The sequence below is a fragment of the Columba livia genome, chromosome 2, assembly GCF_036013475.1.
Source record: "Columba livia isolate bColLiv1 breed racing homer chromosome 2, bColLiv1.pat.W.v2, whole genome shotgun sequence".
NCBI lineage: Eukaryota > Metazoa > Chordata > Aves > Columbiformes > Columbidae > Columba > Columba livia.
This window is the reverse complement of record NC_088603.1, coordinates 97278342-97295263: the sequence shown is the minus strand read 5'-3', so window position 1 is coordinate 97295263 and position 16922 is coordinate 97278342. Positions and strand designations below refer to the sequence as shown.

The 16922-nt window shown below is 41.2% G+C and overlaps 1 protein-coding gene across 1 annotated transcript in view; it reads right to left on the bottom strand.

Annotated features, from left to right (window-relative positions):
- Positions 1-324: 324 nt before the first annotated feature.
- The window catches only part of GALNT12 (polypeptide N-acetylgalactosaminyltransferase 12), a 50448-nt gene continuing 33850 nt past the window's right edge, over positions 325-16922 (bottom strand). The window contains exons 8-10 of the mRNA XM_065052921.1: positions 11484-11597; positions 4914-5069; positions 325-2088 (exon numbers count right to left, since the gene is read on the bottom strand). Of these exons, the coding sequence (XP_064908993.1) occupies positions 1951-2088; positions 4914-5069; positions 11484-11597 (408 nt within the window). The 3' untranslated portion in view covers positions 325-1950. The remainder of the gene's footprint in view (positions 2089-4913; positions 5070-11483; positions 11598-16922) is intronic.

Below are 16922 nucleotides of genomic sequence, written 5' to 3'. Positions count from 1 at the left end.
GGGCTATCATTAACTTAGTAATGTAATTCAATCAACAGTCAAGAAGGCAAAGCAGAAATGAACAGAAAAAATTGCTGTGTTGCTGGACCTCTCACGGTTCTTTTATGCAGCCACCCAGTTTTGATTTGTGGCTCCAGAAAATGCACGCCACTGCTGCTAGCAGATGAAGAGAAGCATTAGTGAGTTCAGGAAAGGGAAATTCATAGACCATAACATGAAGCAGTCTTCTCCTAAGTGCTGCAGAGGTCAGAGCCTAAGAGAACAGGGAAATGATTAAAAGGAAACCACTGACCATATGAAAAAAAGTTGTAAAGACAGTTCCCATTCTTCTGAGTCACAAAAAATATTTTATTAATTCTAACATCAATTTCATCAGTTCAGCCCACAGAGACAAAACTTTAAAGGTGCTCACAAAACCAATCTGTCTACATGGGTTTAGAAATACCTTGGAAGAACCTACATATGCATCTCCAACAGGCAGAAACCCTCCGTCCACACTCTAATCATATAAATAGGTATGCCAAAATGGCATGAGCTTATGAGGATTCAAAGACAAGGCTGTATGTACATTTTTTATAAAAGACATGAACAAAGGCAAATAACAGAATATATCCCAAACTAATCAAAACAGATGCCAAGATTTCTGAGGGGAAAAAGGTCGAAATCCTCATGCTTCTACACATAAGCACACCTCCAGTTGATAGAGAAAACCACTTTTCTTATGAGCTGAAACCCTTTTAATCAACATTGTGATGGTCAATGACCAAATACATTGCTATACACACTACTCATCTGGTTGGGTAAGGCAGATCCCACACACCACAGCAGAAAACATCTCGTACCGCTGCAGATTAAGTCCCATGTTTTCAATAGCACTATATGTGCTGACATGAACGACTTATCAGAAAAGGAGTTCCCAGACAAAATGCAAGGTATATCTGAAAGACAATTCTTTTCGCATTAATTTCAGCTGCATGTCAATTAGTTGCAAAACCATTTTTGTTTCTATAATAATTTTTATATGAACCATTAAAAATTTACAATTTAAAGATACAATCTCTTACAATCATTTTCTCTAACTGTAGTTTTGAAATTTGTCAAAATAATTATTGCTGGTTTGATGCATGCTGAAAATCAACATAATGTCAAAGTCATGCAGTCTGTGACACAACTGCGCAGCTAGATCCATGTGAATCCAAACAGCTTTTCCCAGAGCATCGCCTTAAATATTGTTGCCTTATTTCTTTAAGAAGAAGAGCAAATCTGCAATTTATTCCCAAACCAGACTTAAGCATGATTAGAAATCTGTCAAGTGCCATGAGCATTTAAAATTGTCACAACATTTTACGTATAGTATTGTCAAGCATGTGCAATATGTATGCATCTAGATTGTTATTTGTGCAAAAACATGCAGACCTACTCTGCCTTCATGTGCAAATCCACACTGTCTTCAGTGAGGGTTCCGTGGTAGCCACTTAGGGCAGAATCTGGCCTACGTTTGTTTACGTTCTTGGTATTTAAAAGACAAAAAGAATTATTAACAACTACCTGTTCAAAGGCCCAACTGCAGAATGTTTTAGTAGAAAAATAAACATTTTAAGTTATTGGCAGATAACAGTAGTGCAATTATTTCGACTGCCTTAATTTCACACAGTAGGTTAAAAAAATATATTGTCACTTGTGAAAAGAACCTAAGACACAGCAGTTATGTAGCTGCCAAATAAAGAGAAGAGGAGCGGATTCTGTGCATGATATAACCGCAGCACTTCATGTAGCTCTCAATGCTTCATGCCTTTTAATACTCCAGAAAACAAAATCCAAGGCTTGTAAACTAATTACAGTTCTTTCCATACAAAAATATACCACTTAGGTGATTTTCAAAAGGCTGACTAACTGCTGACTAGAAGGGGACTGTTTTCATATTCAGCTATATCCCAGATGACATCTTGATCAACTTCTTTCTTTGAAGAACCATTTTTGGTAGTCCGAGTTGGTACACGGTCGTAATAATGGCGCTGGGTTTCCATTATAAGCGTTTGACTCAGCTTGTACGCACTTCTGGGTTTGTACATGAAACAAAGTACCATCCTACAAAAAACAGAAATAATTTTTGCTTTTCAGGTCTTAAAAATTGCAGGCATATCACTGTGTTTCAAAAGTAACAGAAGACATTCATTACAAATAAATATCCCTCTCATGGGGCCATGTAGTGAAGCCAAAGTGCCTAACTTGAGGATCTCTGAAACTTTATCAAAAGACCCTGCTTTTAAATTTACATTAACATTGCTTTAGAGTGACATATAAAGCTTTAAAGGATGTGACAACTTCATTCACTTCAAATGCCTTTTGTTACCGCATCAGAATAGGGTCAGAGAAAACAGGCATTACCTAAATTCACCAACTTATTGCACATCTCGCAAGTAAAATGTAAATGTTGCTAGTTAAGTGTAGATGTTAGATATATTTTCAGCAAAAAAAAAAAATTCCTCTTTCTTCACAGGGTGCATTTTTAGCAGAAAAAGAACAAATATCTAAGCATGCCCCTTGCCAGCAGATGTGTGTGAAGACAGCTTGCTTTGCTGGAGGGCAGCACAGCTGCCTCTGAGGTGTAAGGTCTGACAGGCCTTCACAGTCAGATTCCCTGAAGAACACATTTTGAGGCCTCAGGCCCTCCTATTATGGGAGTCTCCAAGAACATTTTGTCTCCAGTTCACGTTGCTTGCTCTGATCCAGAAGCGCTGTCAACCAGGAGAGCGAGCTGCAAAATCGCGGCGTAGCCAGCTGTGGAGAACTGCCTGTTCCGAGAGCCTTCCTTTGGCCCAGGTGACATCCTCACATGTAACCAAGAAAGAAAGATGCCAACACTCTGTTTCTGAGCTTGCTCACAGGCCTGCTGACAGACTTAGCTGCTGAATGACTTTCCTGTTTCCATCATGATAATTCACATTTTTGAGTGGACTAATCAATATCTGCCTCACTCATTTTTGACTCAGTGACCGTAGCAACTTAACACTTGCCAGGCTGCTGGGAAGGCTGTTCAAATCTCTGATTGTGCTGCATCCACGAGGACAGCTTTTCCAGTGACTGACACTTCTCCACACAAAGCAAGAGAAATGTAGTACTGACACCTCACCCATCACTTGCCTTGAAAGGTGAGGACTGGTGATTTTGATTTAATGCAACAGAAGAAGAGTAATTGGAGCACACCAGTACTTTTAAATCACACACAGACACAAACTGATCAGGAGAAATAGAAAAGGGAAGGCAAGGGAAGGCAAGGGAAGGCAAGGGAAGGCAAGGGAAGGCAAGGGAAGGCAAGGGAAGGCAAGGGAAGGCAAGGGAAGGCAAGGGAAGGCAAGGGAAGGCAAGGGAAGGCAAGGGAAGGCAAGGGAAGGCAAGGGAAGGCAAGGGAAGGCAAGGGAAGGCAAGGGAAGGCAAGGGAAGGCAAGGGAAGGCAAGGGAAGGCAAGGGAAGGCAAGGGAAGGCAAGGGAAGGCAAGGGAAGGCAAGGGAAGGCAAGGGAAGAGGATTTAGCATCTAAAACTTTATGAATTATTTTTAAATGTAATGGTTAGGAATGCAGTGGAAAAGGCTGTATTGCAAAACTGTTTTCTTGATGATTTCCTGAAGTTAAATAATGAGCTTCATTAAACACATGTCATCTTAGGGATTAATGCATATGACCTTGAAAAATATTGTTGAAAGTCAGCATTAAAAATGAAACGTCATTTATAACATCAGCCTTTTAAATATTTTGGTTTACTCAGTAATATCACTGTGAGCTTCAGTCAACAGACAGTAGTTTTCATATTTTTCTTTAGAATTTACTCTGCTGTCTGTTACTGGTGGTAGTATCTAAGCATGAAATTTGTTAACCAGGGAGCCTGTAGAGTTTCGATGTATTATGCAGACACATTATGTAAATATACCATTTTGATATATTATGTGACCTTTTCCCTTAGCCAAATAATAACACTCCAGAACCTGACCAAGGCCATCATTTTTCATTCAATTTATTTTCTCTCAGGCATCCAGGAACTACTAAACACAAGTTTTTCTAAGATCACATGCTATGTTTATTAAATATACTCCATACTTCTCAGTATTTCTCCCCTTTGGGAGCAGGCATTAAGGCTGAAGAAGAGAGGTACGGATTTGCTGAGTGCCCACAACCAGTAAGATGTGTCCTGTGTAGCGGTGGGAGTATGGCAGACGGTCTTTTTTGATGGTGTATTAAATGCAACAACTGCACATGACATTGCAGAAAAGCTCAGGGAGCACTTCTGATGCTCACAAGGAGGGTCAAAAGAGATGGTCTGCAGAGCAGAAGTAGCTGCTCAAAGGCAGGGGAGAGTGTAAAGTAATGGTGGTATGTGAAGTACTGGGGATATACAGTGGTATGAATACTAGGGAATCAGAGAAGTCAATGAAAGGAGAGCAGAAGTGGGCCAGCCATGAGACTGTCTGAGGAAGGGGGATATGGAGGCACCTCAGTTCTCAGGAGAAGACAGTAGGGATGTGATGTGATGTGAGAAAGAACTGAGCAGCCCGCAGAAAGTGATAGATGTGGACAGGGCAAAGAGAGACCTCTGCCAACCTTCCCTACTCCTCTGACATTAAGAAGGGTGCTTTCCTTCCTCTCATCTTCCTATTCTTTATGACTGGCATACTCTTCAACTGCACGCTGCTGCTACCCTGTGGTTCTATGCTCAGATATTAAAAGCCAAGAGACCGTATTTCTCCCAGAGATCTACGCTGATGATGTGACCTGCACAATGTGTAGGCAGTAAGATAAAAATTAAAAAAACTCACCCATTCTCCTCCCACCCACTCTCTCCCTCCCAAAACACAACACTTCTCCTCCAACTCCACCCCAAAAAATAAACAAACCCCAAAACAAGCAGGCATACTTACCTCTCTGAAAACAAACTTCTGGTTTTCAGGAACACTGTGGACATTTTCTTGACACAAGTACATTGTCAAGTACTCAGTCCCTGAATCGACTGCTGCACAGACTTCTGGCTGCCGGGTGTTGTAACGTATTTCATTATGGGATGTGTACTCAAAAAACTACAAACCGAAGAGAAGAAATAAAGGACAATAGCCATTTAATATGTACAGAAGAAAGTATTTATAAGGTGGATATACTAAGATACTATAATTAAGTTCACACATTAAAGTTGCTATTGTGGAGAGAAATTCTGATAAAAAAATTCAGGGAGCCTTAAATGCTGCTGTTTGTTTACTATTTTACAGAAAAATCAATCTCACCACAGCACTGCTTTACTCTGGTAGCATTTAAAATGTATGAAAGGCTGAACAAATGCCCTGAAAAACAGACGTTCCAACACTAAAGAACTAACAAAATTTGACTGTAATACTCTCCTTTAAAATTCTAGACCACCCTTAGAAATAGGATGGAAACTAGTTTATAGCCTGACATTATGCCTTCTTAATTCCGTTGTCACAAAACAATGTTATTTTTAATTAATAAGTTGCTCACTGCATAGTACAAATGCAGTTTGGTCAAGGTTCATTTCAAATTAAAAAGGACTCAGGGTGCATGACATTATTTTATAACATTTTAAGATACCTTTCAGAGCAAATCAACTGCAGCTGCTTTTAAACAAGAACAGTACTTTATTAAAGACAATATACTGGATTTGCTTATTGCACAATATTCTACAGAGGTGTTCTGAACATGCTCTAAAACATCTTGCCTTTTGCAGCAACTATGCTGAGGACTTCCTTAAAATTTTTATATTTATCATGGACACTTGCCAAATTTTGGACTTCATTAAAGAGTGGCAGAGTTTTAGAATTGTTTGTATTTAGCACACTTGTAAATAATTTAGATGACTGTAGTGCACGGATGTGTGTTTAGATTTGATTTAGATTATACTCAGTAGGGCAGAGGAGTTTTTATACACATCAGAAAATCGCTTGCTGTCAATAACACAGTGCATTAGTGGAAAGCAATAAAAGCAAGAGGGAGAGAAGGAAAACTCCTTTGTTTTGTATAACCCCTGAATAAAGAGACTGTAAGGCTTTGTGAAGAGGGCTGTATCAATTCAGAAATGTTGCATATACTTGAACTTACCACAAAACCACCCTTAGCAACCACCAAAGCTAATTAACCTTGAAAGAAAAACTGGAAATGGAGTTTTAATGTAAACAGGACTGTGTGATTAGAAAGTCTGCAGTCATCCATTTCTAGGTGTAAGAGCTCTGATCTAGACTATACTGATGGTGGTTGTTCCACGAAATCTCCTCTGTTCCTCTTTTTATCACAATCAGGAATTTTTCTGCCCAGGTGGCTGTTGCAGCCATACACAGATCAACATTGTCCACTTGTGTCAGCTTGTGATGCTCCATGGCTCTTCTTTGGGCAATGACGCAAGTGACTCCGCCTCTCCCCCAGAACTAACGTGTTCATCGTCATTCACTTGTGGTAAGCCGCAAAGGGAAGTGAGTGTTCTGAGAAAGCAACTTCAAGATTGAAGTTTATCTGCTGACATAACACCCAGGAGACTCTGATTTCCCCTTGAAACCTACTGCTGGGAACTGTTTCTATGATGTCGGCTGCACTGCCTTTACAATATCTGCTTTATGCCAGAAATGTCTCATCATCAACAAAAGTCAAATGTGATATTTCTGGCCGAAAGTTTTTTAATTATTATTATTTTTTACCCCAATAGGCAGAGGCTATTCCTTGCCCTCCATGCTTTAGCTCCTAGGTTCAGCATCTGATTGCCACATGGAAAGCCTGCTACTTTGGGCACCAGAGTGAGCTGGAAGGGCACTTATTTTAAACCTATGACTTGTGAATAAAGAAAAAGCTTCATTCCTCCTCATTTGTGTCTGTATGGACACTCTTTTTACAGCTGCCACTTTTACAAGGCCACATTTAGAGCCTTGCTCATTAGTGGGTTTATAAGATATAATAACTCTTTTTAGCAATTTGTATTCAGTATCAGTGAAAGCCTGCGAGCTGCGGATTGTACCAGATGCATCGAGTAGATGGAGCAGCTACTAGGTCAGAGCACTCATTACTACTGACATCTTTCCTGAATGGCCTCTCAAGGACTTGCATCAATTGTGGAGAAGAGCAAGTAAAATGGTTAATTTCTGGATAACATTAAGGATTTGGCTTATAGTATTAGCAACCAAGAACTGCTGCTACCTCCTTGCCCAATGAACATCACACAGTTCTTTACCCTGTACTGCTTAAATGGAATAAATACTTCAGGCTTTTTCAAGCATTTTTTAGTGCTCTTTCCTTGCCCAGTGGGTTCTGTGGGCAGAAAGGAAGCATTACAACAGAAAATATTTCATTCCAGTAACAAGAAAATAAGAATCAGCATTTCGTTAATGTGCTGTCAGGGCTCTGACAGAGGAGAGACTGATTTATATGTCTCTGCTCATTGCAGGGGGTTTGGACTAGATGACCTTTGAATGCCCCTTCCAGCCCAAACTATTCTATGATTCTACACATGAGGTCTTCCCTCATGTGTAGATGTGGATGGGTGTACTCTTTGATGGATAAAAACTGCCTGGATGGCCAGGCCCAAATTGTTGTGGTGAACGGAGCCAAATCCAGTTGGCCGCTGGTCACGAGTGGTGTTCTCCAGGGCTCAGTATTTGGGCCAGTTCTGTTTAATCTCTTTATCAATGACCTGAATCAGAGGATTGAGTGCACCCTTAGTAAGTTTGCAGACAACACCAAGTCGTGTGGGAGTGTTGATCGGCTGAGGGGTAGGAGGGCCATACGGAGGGATCTGGACCAGCTGGATCATTGGGCTGAGGCCAGTTGTATGAGGTTCAACAAGGCCAAGTGCTGGGTCCTGCACTTGGGTCACAACAACTCCAGGCAGCGCTACAGGCTTGGGGAAGAGTGGCTGGAAAGCTGCCTGGCAGAGAGGGATCTGGGGGTGCTGATTGACAGCTGGCTGAATATGAGCCAGCAGTGTGCCCAGGTGGCCAAAAAGGCAACAGCATCCTGGCTTGTATCAGGAATAGTGTGGCCAGCAGGACTAGAGAAGTGATTGTGCCACTGTACTCGGTGCTGTTGAGGCCGCACCTCGAATCCTGTGTTCAGTTTTGGGCCCCTCATCATAAGAAGGACAATGAGGTACTAGAGAGGGTGCAGAGGAAGATGACAAAGCTGGTGAGGGGTCTGGAGCACAAGTCTGATGAGGAGCGGCTGAGGGAACTGGGGCTGTTTAGCCTGGAGAAAAGGAGGCTGAAGGGAGACCTGATTGCTGTCTGCAACTGCCTGAAGGGAGGTTGTAGCATGGAGGGTGTTGGTCTCTTCTCCCAAGCAACAAGTGATAGCATAAGGGGAACAGCCTCAAGTTGTGCCAGGGGAGGTTTAGATTGGATATTAGGAAAAAAATATTCACAGAAAGGGTTATCAGGCATTAGAACAGGCTGCCCAGGGAAGTGGTAGAGTCACCATCCCTGAAGGTGTTTAAAAGGCATTTAGACAAAGTTCTTAGGGATATGGTTTAGTGCTACAGTTAGGTTATGGTTGGACTCGATGATCCTGAGGGTCTCTTCCAACCAAAATGATTCTGTAATTCTATTTTCAGCCTGATCCGTGGCCCAGTACTGCATTTCTTTGCTTCGGAGAACAAGTAGATTCCCTGAAGTGCAACTGACTAACTTGAAGAGGCCTTTTACCCAGTTCCTACCACTTCTGGCTGACCTACAGGATATGCCACAGCTGCATCAGTGCTCTGTGGTACCAGGGATGGAGGCAAATTTTGGCTACCTCTCTAGACCCTGAAACACTCTCATCTCTCTTTCCTACCTGGCTATCGCTCTTCTGCACGCAGCAAGAAGCTTGCACAGGTCTAATACCGCTTTTGCAGAAAACCCAAGGGCTTTGTTAAGCTCTTTGTTTGCCACTCTGTGTTCGCCTCAAATCTATCAGCTACAAATGGGAATATTGGGGGAGAGTACTGTCAGACAAAGCCGGCTGCTTCACCATTTCCCATCCTCTTGCCACACCAGGTCAGCTTCCAGCCATCACACATCGGGGCCCTCCGTGCTGCTTCCCAGCCATACCAAGAAGGGTAATGGGCTTTATTTGTGTTGAATTTCAAAGCCTTTCATTCTTGTCTACCAGGGCAGACACATCCACAAAACATCAGCAACCTGAGGTACAAGCATTGGGTAGCCAGTGTTTTGCATATTTTCTGCCTCTCATCCATATACACTCAACTCCTATCACCACAATCATATACACCCTTCTTGTTATGATGAACACATTAATTTTAAACCAATGCATAGTTAGCTTTCTTACTGCCTGCACAAAAGCAACGCAAAAAGACTAAAGGGAATCCTCTCACTTAGGCAATGGGTTCAAGGAAAAATAGCAACAAATTACCAGGGTTTTCTGAGCGTGGTTTTACTTGCTGACACACAAAATGGGAGCAGGTGCTGGACTTCATAAATAATCAAGAGCACAGAGCTCTCTCCTCTCGGCACAGTGCACACAGATATTCAGAGGTCACTTTAAGTGGAGAATGGCTTCCAGTGAAAAGAGCTTTTGCAGTTGTCCCCTACATAAACAGCCACCTGCCACCAGTATATCATGCCAAAGGATGTGTGTACTGGAGTGTAAGACACATATGGCTGACCAAGTTAACCTTCATTAATGTTAAATCCTATCAAGACGCTTTTGGAATAACTTCACTGAGCTGTACTCAGGAGAATAAACTTCATTTCCTTATACCATAAGACAGCAGATGTGCAGCAGTAAGTACTATTTGAGGAAGAAAGTGATGAATAGTGGAACAAACTCTGCAACTGGAGGAAGGGATAAGAAGACTAGAGGATTAAAAATGTGAGCTAGCCAGAAAAGAAGAGAGGTATGTGAAAAGGAGTAAAACAGGACTAGTGTGAGAAGTAAACTGGCAGGAAGAATAAGTGAGAGGAGAGGCAGTGCAAGGGCGTTAGACTGGGAGCCAGCCAGCATGGAAAAGAAAGTGTTAAATAGCATGGCGTGAAGAAACTGGAGCTGTTTGTGACACATGGTGCAGGGCAGGGGATTGGAGTGAAGCTTTGTAATGAGGGTTTGCTGCTAAAGCTGTATATAGGGTAATGTGTGGAGTGATGAGAGCAGACTGGAAGAGAGCAGGCAGAAGATCTTGAGATTAGGATGGCAGGTTCCCATTCCAAGGACAAAACAGAAGTTAAGGGCTGCCTGTTGTCAGGAAACATCTGTGAAACGCTGTGCTGAAGCACCTTGCTCTCCTTAGTGTTGGTACAACTAGAAGATGACCAATGTTGTCACCATCAGTTCCACCAGCTGACAGTGGTGGATGTACATGTGGGAGATTTGATGGTTTGGGTTCTGCCACTGTCACCTGCTAACTCAGCTAAGGAATTCACATCACCAGGAGAAGCCTGTCATCTTTTAAGAAAGACTGTCAAAAGGGCAGTGGGATGGGAAGGAAATGGAAAGAAGTGTCCCTCTGGTAGGTTTTGCAGCTATTTGTGAGCCAGAAAAAGGAGGTGCAAGTTCAGCAATCCTGACTTCCATTTCCCATCTCACTTGTGCTTCTACATCATGTCTTATTTTAGCATCCCCCTGTTCCCATACCCACAGTTCTTCCCGCTGCCCACTTTTTCTCTTGTAGCTACTACCTGTCACCCCTACTCATGCCCCACTTGCCAGCTGGTATCTCAGCTCCCACGTTCAGTCCCCCTGCCACTAAAGAGGTCTCCAGTGATCCTGCTTGTTTCATGCTCCCTCCCTGTAGCCTGTGACTACACTTTCCTCTGTCACACATGCCCTGTTCTTCGTCTGTTGCCCTACCTCTGTTTCAAACAACTTCTGCCCTCTGCCACCTTGCCCGCCCTTCCCTGGCTCCTATCAGCCCTCTCATGCCTTGTGCCCATTTCACTAATATTGTTTCACCCCTTTCCTGTGTTTGTCTTTTCTTCCTCAGGCTCTGCAATTCTCTTGTGTCATCTCATATTTTCTTTTATCTGTTTATATTGCAGCCAGGTAGTTTCTCTGTTTCTCCTTCCTCTGGCTGCCTGGATGCCAGCAGAGGGAGCATGGATTGCACAGCTCTGAGAGCATCGCTGCACTCGGTCTCGTGCTTGATATCCAGGTACGTGGACATATCACACCATCAACACAGATGTAAGAGCAATAATATCCTGTGATTTGATATATTTGCAGTAAATTCAGTTAAGTCTTTTAGTGCTAGCTAAACAAAAGATAACTTCAAAAATGTCATCTCATAAGAACTATTCTCCTATGAATTATACTTCTCTTTTGCTTTTACCTTTTACCCTATGCCTGACCTCAAGAGCCATCAAAATTAAAAGCATCCAATGCGAGAATCAAAGTTAGATGTAAGATCACCTCACTGTAGCAACGTATTCTTTAAGTCCTACTGTAATGCTTTTCACCATACTTTTTACATTACAGCCATAGTGAAAATGAAAATAAAACATGAAACTTACCTGATTTTGTCCCATGCCATGACACGGGTACAGTATGATCCTGTGTCCAGTTACTTGATGTTCACTTGGAGGGTTATAATCAAAACAGAAGTTTGCCAGCCCTCTGTTCTTCAGCTAATCAAAACAAAATAATATTTTAGTGTTAATCTGAAGCAAGTGAAATATGCTGTAGTCACTTTACACCCACGCTGCTGGGCTATGAGGTTTATATCCCAGAGCTGGTTCAAACTAGTTGGAATAGATCAAATAGCAACATCCCTCTCAGACTAATGTGAAATAAAACTGCTGGATCCATCTTGACTTTGGGTATTGAAGCAGTCAGACATGATGGCTTCCCTGAGGAATGACACCATGCTCTAGTGTATTTGCAAATGAAGCAGGTAGGAACTATGAAAAGTTGTGTTGAAACTGAACAAGCCAGCAATTCATGCAAAACAAAAGAATCTGACATGCCTTTAACTTCTTTTTTCCCCCCTTGTTCAATTTTCTTGTGAAAATAAGACTACATACTTTTCTCACTTGGCCAAATGGGAGACATTAGAAGGATTTGTTCTCCAAAGGACTCCAGTACCCTCTTGAGGTTGAACAAGCAGACAGACTTTAAGATCAGAAATCATGAAAATGTAGGATATATCTTTCCAAAGAGACAGTGGGTGTGATTTTAAACATTCTTTACTAATATTGCTGATCTCTGACACAGTAGGTACATAACTTTAAGATTACATTTTAAAATATTAAGTCACCTGATTTTTAAAAACATCAGGCTAATTAACATGGGTTTGCATTTAAGTATGCAGGAGGCAAAAGTAACTGAAAATAAGTTAAACAATGCCAATAACAATTACTGACTCCTAGTATTAGCCATTTAGCTAAATTTAAAATTACACAAAGCAAAACAGGTTCTGTAAACATAGGTTCAAGCTGAATGCCCCTGTTACTGAGTGTAATTATATCACAAAGAATAAGCAGAGTAAATCTCAGAAGAGTTACTTCAGCAAGCTGTAATTTCACTGCTCTTCCCTAGTCATGATAATTGTATCCTCAGTTCTTAGCACGGAGAATGAACACACACGAAGGGATCGCAGAAGGCTAAAACCAAACAAGCCAAACCCTGCAGGACCCAAACCCACCACAAAGCAAACCACACAAGTTGGAAAATTAAATACTTGTGTTCTATGTATATTTTGCTTTCACAACTTCTGCTTTTATTGCTACCCAACCTCTTCTTTCCACTGATTTGTGCCCACTCCTGCTGAAAAGCAGCCAAGCTCTCAGTGCTCTGCCTGGCTGGGCTGCTGGCCCAAGGCAACAGCAATACCTTGGGGGGCTGGGGAGGACCACTGAGCCACCATGGCTTGGGGCCCTTTGCAGGGCTGCTGGGGCTGTGAGGCTTTCCTGTCAGAGCCAAATACATAAATGTAGGACTGAAGCCCTCATCCTTACAGGCTTTGTCTCTTAATTCCTCTCTGAATATGCTTCCACTATGCATTTGGTGTAATTTTTCAGTCCAGGATAAACTAGTATCTGAATTTGGTCTAGGATAAAATTCATCCTTAGTTTTCGCGTCCAAGTTTACCAGAAGCAAAAGAAATCCTCTGGGCACCCTTTCTACAGAAAGCCTTGTGTGGTTTGATGGGAACACACTAGACCACTGCACCCCTCCCTGAGCTGTCAAAAGAAGATATTTTGTTTACCTTCATAACACTAGGCAAGAATTACTCTTAGAAAAACAGGAAAGTGTCTTTTACGGATTATTTTTAACACTGCCATGAAACTAGATAAACCAAACAATACACTTCTCATATTTTTTACATTCTACATCAAGAAATGTCAACCTAAAGTCATAACCACTTAAGAATGGTAGTTGTATCTCTAAAAACATAAATCGGCTTCGGTTGTTGTCAGCAGCTGTCATCAGGATCAGAGGGTCCCTCATTAGTATGTTTAGCAACATATGACTTCGCCTGTCTGCTGACTCCAAGGGAAGATACAAAGCCCTCAGCTGAAGTGCCCTTCCAAACAACCCAATGCCTTTGCCACTGCTCCAAGCGTGGGCTCTTTGCGGTCAGCTCCAGCACGTGCTCCCTTTTGTGCTGTGGAAATTTAAATAACCTGTTTTAAAATGCTGTGCACCACTAGAACTATGGTGACTCTCCTACACGTGTTACGCAATGCCTAAATACAGGCAAAAACCCAAGAGCTGTGTAAAAAATTACTAACTTAAGCTTCATTTCAGATAGTTTAAAACTGAGCTGGTACTCCTGGGATGCTACCACATATGTTCTCTCATTTTTCTCCTTCATTCATAAATGCTTGTGATACATGGAGACATATTCCTAAACATACATGGTCCATACTTTAACCTGTTTGTTTTTTGTTTTTTTTTTTTTTTTTTAATTTTGTTTTATCAGACTTCAGTAGATGTTCTTTTATATCCACACTTCATCAGGAAGCCTAATAGATATTAAAGACCTAATTTTGGGGAAAAGTGCATACTAAGCTGTTAAACTACTTGATCTGAAATGACAAAGATTTGAAAATAATCAGATTTGAAGATCTGATTGCAGCATCATTTATAAAAAAAGAAAAAACAACAACAGCAACAAAAGCCACGATCTGTTCCAAGGCAGAAAAAAGCACAAGAGAATTTGTGAAAGTAATATTTTTTCTCTTGTTAAATGAGAATATGCAGTGTAAGTTCCTTTTATGTACAAGAGCTCTATCAAAAGAGTAATCATCCATTCATTTCTGAAGCTATCTTTGTTCCTATATCCACCATACAAGTCATGCAATAAGAACCATTTTTTTCTATGACTTACCTTAATTCTTCTGCAGAATGCTGCATTAGAGAAACAGAAGCAAGAAAAAATGTTGATCACTTTGCCATTGAAACACATAGCTCAGTTCTAAAACATTCTGCCCATACAGCATCACTGGCTGTATCTTTCTACAACATTTGCCTCTTATTGAAACGTTGCAGGTGTACTCTACAATGCCATTTAGTTCCCACTCTGGAGGCTGGGACATGTAATAAACAGCAACTACTGAAATATTCACCTCAGGCCTTTATCCCTTACTGTTTGGAGAAATTTAAATCTGTTGTTTCCTAACATCTGGACACTTGCATGCAACAACACAATACAGATGGTATTCTGTAAATAATTCTTAGTTTTGGGGGTGTTTTTAAGATAAAATCCATTTCATATAACTTTAAGCAAAGCATCAACAACAGATTTTTGACATTAAAACTTCATTACATTAGTTGATATATGCGGACAGTGGAGCAGAGCCAACCTTTCTCTTCATCCACAAAACAGATCAGAATCCTCTTTATTCTGCCACAGTGGCATTGGTGCTGATGCAGTAGTGGTATGAGCAGATGTTACTGTGGGACACAGTAAGATGGGGATTTATAGCAAGCCAACGGCTCCATGGTACTGACCAGGCATAAGCTTTTACCTCAAAGGTAATCTGAGGAGTCACAGGGAATGATTTTACTGAGTGCAGGTCATTTTCGTATAAGCTTTTTTGGAAAAAAATGTTGTGAATATCCTCAGATTTATGTTAACTACTTAAATGGAGTGGTGAAATGGGTATGCACCACTCACGACTAAGATCCTTCAAAGGAATCCATGACGAGACACTGCTGTTGGAATTCACTTGCTCACCCCAGAGAGTCCACATCTCTCTGGGAGGCTGAAGAACATACAAGAACCTGTCTAAAGTGACAGTGTGTTCACTTGAGATTAACAACACTTGAATTTCTCCCACCAGCTTTTAAAAAGTCTGTCTCAAGCTTTCAGAGGCTGTACAGCCAATGGAATGGTGCATATTTTCCTGTGATGGGCTTCGGATCTCCAGGTCTAGTCAGCCATAACCTTGGGTATCAATTCAATCTCAAGTGGCAGCTCTACCAATTCTATTGTGCAGTCTAAAGGTATACCCTAGAGGAGCCTCATGCCTCTGAGAACTTCTAACACCAGACATGGAACAGTCTTTTTTATTGCATAACTTAAGCCACGTAGCTAAGATCTCTTCTTCTGTAAGCCTGTCCATATATATCATGTGTTATTTAGATAATTTACAAGATGGTCTCTTTCATGTTCCAGCAAAATTCTGCATAGGTTTAAAGGCTCAAATCTGCTATTTTTTTTTTCAAGGTTATATCTGGTCTAAATTAAAAATAAAATTATGACTAAGCATTTTGGATTTCCTTGAAGCCAAGATGGTCTTGGGGGAAAATGTGGAAGGAAGTTGCCAATAGAAGAATTCAAGTTTTTGTTCTCCCAACTGATACAGTCAGTCTCAGATGCCTTTAGGGATATGTGGTAAGAAGAGACATCAGCTGGAGTGTCACAACAGACATTTATCAGCTTAGCTGCTTCATGTTCAGCTGGAAGAAAAAATCAGCTAGCAGCTGTTTGAGAAGAACAAAGAAAACCCTCACGTGTCCTGGGGTGCATCAAGTGCAGCATTGCCAGCCAGGCCAAGGAGGTGATTGTCCCGCTCTGCTTTGCACTGGTGCAGCCTCACCTGGAGCACTGGGTGCAGTTCTGGTGCCACAGGATAAAAAGGATATAAGGCTATTGGAGAGCATCTAGAAGAGGCCTATGAAGTTGGTGAAGGGTTTGGAGAGGTTGCCGTATGAGGAACGGCTAAAGTCACTTGGTTTGTTCAGCCTGGGAAAGAGGAGACCGAGGGGAGACCTCATCACGTCTACAGCTTCCTCACAAGAGCAGGAGGAGGGGCAGGCACCGCCCTCATTGTAAAAAATTTCTTCCTTACATCTACATATAGATATAAGACCATGCCTATGCCCCTACCCCGGCAGTTGAGGAACCCTGAGAAGAAATGTATGCACTCTCATTCAGAGCTCTAGGAGCTTCTATTTCGCCTTGCTTTAATACACCACTGCACAAAACAATACTGGGAGCTCAGATGGGAAGGTGGATTAATCTCTACAAATTTCATTTGCTCTTTCATTAAAATAGTGAATAGGGACTTAAGATATGCTCCTACAAAGATGTTTTGCAAAAAAGGGAATAGCCCTTGAAGTTCTAGCAATTTATGTTTTAAGTTGCCCATGCAGTTATCTTTCTAGTTAATGTTGCTATCTCATACGGCACTTTAGGAGATTAAATTTTGGAAAATATTTAATGGCCTCTGTAGCCTTAACATTTGAAATTTTACATTTTGAACTCTACTTCACTGTTCCCGTACTGGAATATTTATGGAAAAATCTGACTAAAGTAAAAAAAAAAAAATATGAACAAGAACACTCGTAACATTGATAGTATTCCTTCTTGAAGCACAGTTTTGTTCAGAGTACTGAATGAAATTAGGATTGTGGCATTCTAGATTTATTCATGCTATATGATTTTGGTATAAAGTGTACTAATTTTACTACTAAAGAAACTTATTTCCCTCATTTCTAGGCCT